Genomic DNA, 3,889 nt, shown 5'->3' with positions numbered 1-3,889 from the left:
CGAGTGGGTTGCGCACTTCAGGCTGCACTACCCCCTGTCGTGTTGCAAGCGGCCATCTCCCCTGTGCGCCTCAGCACTAAAAGAGCATTTCCTAAAGAGCAAATTTCTCTAAAAGAGCTCCACGGGTGCGCCTTTATAAAGACGACGGATCACCCGTGCGTTTCTGGGTGCGGTCGTTACCTGGCACCGGGTGATGGTCACAATCGCTGCCTCACGTGTCTGGGCATCAAGCACGCTGAGGTGGCCTTCGTGGATGAGTCATGTTCTCATTGCGGGAAGATGACCATCTCAGAGCTGCGAACCAGGCTCCGCTATCTGCGAGGGGGCGGAGTCCCGTTGCCGCTGCCGCGATCTGGGGCTCGTTCTGGCGGACAGGCGAGAACCACTTCCGGCAGTAGCATGGTCGGTTTGAGGGTTACAGTGATGAACCAACCCTCTGGGGACCATCACTCCTCTTGCACCTCCGATCCAGTAGAGCGACCCACGGAACGTGCTGGGCCCTCTTTAAAGAGCGTACAAGCAGTATCCAGTGGCCTTCCCCCCGACCAGATGTTGATCTCAGCATCGGAGGGAGAGCTGTCCGATGAAGATTCGGCTGTGCTGCCGCTCTCTGGGACGGTGGCAAAGCCTGAATCGGATCCGGAGATGACAGCTATTGCAAACCAATTACAGCCATATGGCGGCCGCACCGCTCGGCTTGTTACATATGAGACCGCTCCAGCACTGGCTTTATGGCCGAGTCCCGAGGTGGGCGTGGAAGCGCGGCACTCACCGGGTCCAAGTTACACCGGCCTGTCTCGAAACCTTCATCTCGTGGTCAGATCTTGCATTCCTCCGAGCAGGGGTGCCCCTAGAGCAGATCTCCAGGCATGCTGTGGTCTACACGGATGCCTCCACGACCGGGTGGGGTGCCACATACAACGGGCAGGGGTTTGGACGGGCCCGCAGCTGCATTGGCACATCAATTGCCTAGAGTTGTTGGCAGTGCGCCTTGCCTTGAACCGTCTCAAAGGGTGCTTAAAAGGCAAGCACGTACTGGTCCGAACGGAAAACACAGCGACCGTTGCGTAAATCAACCGACAGCTGCGCTCCCGGGAGAATAGCGACTCCATCCCCAGACGGTCCAGCTGGTTTGGGGATGTTTCGGAGGCGCTCAGGTAGACCTGTTTGCTTCTCCAGAAACCTCTCACTGCCAGTTGTTCTACTCACAGCACACAGCTGGCCGCAGGCCCTACGCAAGTATGAGTTTCCCCCAGTGAGCCTTCTCGCACAGACACTGTACAAAATCTGGGAGGACAAGGAGCAAGTCTTGCTAGTGACAGCCCCTCCTTGGCAGATTCCTCTGAGGAAGGATCTACTGACTCAGAGACGGGGCACCGTTTGGCACCCGTGTCCAGACCATTGGAAACTCCATGTCTGGTCCCTGGATGGGACGCGGAGGTTCTAGGTGACCTACCCCAGGAGGTAGTGAACACCATCGCTTCGGCAAGAGCACCGTCTACGAGACACGCTTACGCCTTGAAGTGGAACCTGTTCGTGGAGTGGTGTTCTTCTCGCCGAGAAGACCCCCGGAGATGCCCGATTGCGGTCGTGCTTTCCTTTCTGCAGCAAGGGCTGGAGCGAAGGCTGTCTCCCTCCACCCTCAAAGTCCAAGTTGCTGCTATTGCTGCGTACCATGACCTGGTGAATGGGAAGTCCGTAGGTAAGCATGACTTCATCATCAGGTTCCTTAGAGGAGCCAGGAGATTGAATCCTTCCCAGCCCCCTCTCTATACCCTCTTGGGTCTCTAGTGCTAAAATCATTACAGCAGGGGCCATTTGAGCCTTTGCATTCAGTTGAACTAAAGTTTCTTTTATTGAAAACTCTGCTCCTGCTTGCACTGGCCTCCATCATGAGGGTAGGGAACCTGCACACATTTTCAGTCGACGATTCATGCCTAGAGTTTGGGCCCGCTGACTCGCATTTGTAGGGCTGCGGGCTGGGCTAGCGTTCGCTAGTCTATAGCCTCCGTGTGGAGCCGGCATCCTCCTGTGTTCTCACCTCAAACGGGTAGTGGCGCCGAGAGGCCCCGGTTAGTGTCGGCTTGCTAAAACTGCTCCAGATTGTCCTACAGTAGACCCTGTTGAGATCCTCCATCACCCTCAGCAGCGGACGTGGCGTAAAGTCCGGCGCCGGGCTGTAGCGTCTGGACCAATCAATTTCTCTTCTCTGTACTGAGTTAAGCTTTAACCCTTTCCTCTACCAACTGTATGTGTGTGTGTATGTGTATGTTAGACCAGTTTAAGTGTTTATGTGTATTTTAGACCAGTTTAAGTGTTTATGTAGTATGTTAGACTAGTTTAAGTGTTTATGTAGTTAATAAAACCTTACTTGTATCACACTTGACGTTGTTCATTGTTTGCTCATAACTGGAGTCACTTAATCATGCAGATTTATGCTACAAGTTTTTGTAGAATTGTACAGTAAGAAAGTTATTTCCCTTAACCAGGAAATTAACGTTCTTAGAATTGACAAGACAGTTGACCCTGATTCATATTTCCTCATGAGCTGATTCGTTACAGGGCCTTCACGATGAATCCATGGGTACCGTGGAAGGCTCGGTTCCATATTGAGACCTAAGCGGTTCTTGTATGTGTATAGTCCATGGTATAGCCATAGAGTCCGTGTTTCCCCGGCAGACTTCTGCCTTTCCAAGAGGGTTACAATCACCTCCAGTTCTCCATATACACCTAAGCGGATGCTATATGTGTATTTGCTTCCGAAAACTCCTTCGGGAAGGATGGGGCTTCCACAGCGTCCCTGTTCCAAGTGGAGAGGGTACGTTTTCCCAGTGTTATCCAATCTCACTCATTAAGGTAGTGCTTTGAAAAATGGTGAGTGGAGCTACTTGTCCCAAGCCCCGGCCTACACCAGGTAGGGGTGCAGGCGGCTCGCACAGGGCACTGGAAGGGGCAGCACCATGGCACTTTGGTAGGGATCCCAATTCGTCGGTCACCGACATGACTCGGAGTGACCGACTGAAAGGGAAAGTCTCGGTTACGTATGGTAACCCTCATTCCCTGAAGGAGGGAACGGAGACGTCATGTCCCGTTGTCACAGTTGCTGTACCACCGCTGAGCGGCCGGGTCGCCGGGTCGGCTCTTCAGCGAAAACCTGGTATGCATTGCACCTGCTGCCTTATTATACTCACGCTGTGATCAGCGGCAGCTGGATGCAATAATTGCATGCCAATGTGCATTGGCTCGTTTAGTTTACACTCGAAGTAGATTCGAAGCGATATCCCAATTCATCAGTCACCGACGTGATGTCTCCGATCCCTTCTTCAGGGAACGAGGGTTACCATATGTAACCGAGACGTTTCCCAAGGCTGCATGATATATTAAACCATAATTAAGCATAATTGTGAATTCACAAACGCTACGATTTAATTGGCTAAATAATTATATGGAATGCAGTTCTAATACAGTATATGCACTTTAATTATTTACATGCGTGTAGGTTAAGTACATGCGTCACACAGCGGCTCCGTTCACAGTAGTTCCACAGGAACTGTTATCATTTACATGTGTGGAGTGTCTCAAACGCCATCTCTACATGTTGTTGTGAGTTTGGGTTTATTATAATGTTCATCTGGAAATGCAACATGCGCCATTTCATCAGATTTGTAAGGTAAATCATTTATAAATCTACGCAAACACAGGAAAATACATTGCGGTTTCAAAATAAAAGCTCAAACCCTCACTCTGAGTTTACGCGTTTTGATGTACACATATTCTTTTAATTACAGTGGCTATAGCATTTCTGTCCTAAATAAATGGCCAACTATTAAAGATTAAGTGGACATTTGTATTAAATGGTGCTTGGTCAATATTAAACAAGTATTAGATC

The 3,889-nt window shown here is 50.7% G+C and overlaps 1 protein-coding gene across 1 annotated transcript in view; it reads right to left on the bottom strand.

The window, feature by feature from the left end:
* LOC107595905 (receptor-type tyrosine-protein phosphatase U-like) overlaps positions 1-3,889 on the bottom strand; it is a 271,117-nt gene that overhangs the window by 111,156 nt on the left and 156,072 nt on the right. The window contains exons 5-6 of the mRNA XM_016286495.1: positions 1,641-1,793; positions 451-628 (exon numbers count right to left, since the gene is read on the bottom strand). Of these exons, the coding sequence (XP_016141981.1) occupies positions 451-628; positions 1,641-1,793 (331 nt within the window). The remainder of the gene's footprint in view (positions 1-450; positions 629-1,640; positions 1,794-3,889) is intronic.

The sequence above is a fragment of the Sinocyclocheilus grahami genome, unplaced genomic scaffold, assembly GCF_001515645.1.
Source record: "Sinocyclocheilus grahami isolate Dianchi unplaced genomic scaffold, SAMN03320097.WGS_v1.1 scaffold210.1, whole genome shotgun sequence".
Classification (NCBI taxonomy): Eukaryota; Metazoa; Chordata; class Actinopteri; order Cypriniformes; family Cyprinidae; genus Sinocyclocheilus; species Sinocyclocheilus grahami.
Note: the sequence above shows the minus strand (reverse complement) of the source record. Positions and strands in the feature narration are given on the sequence as shown.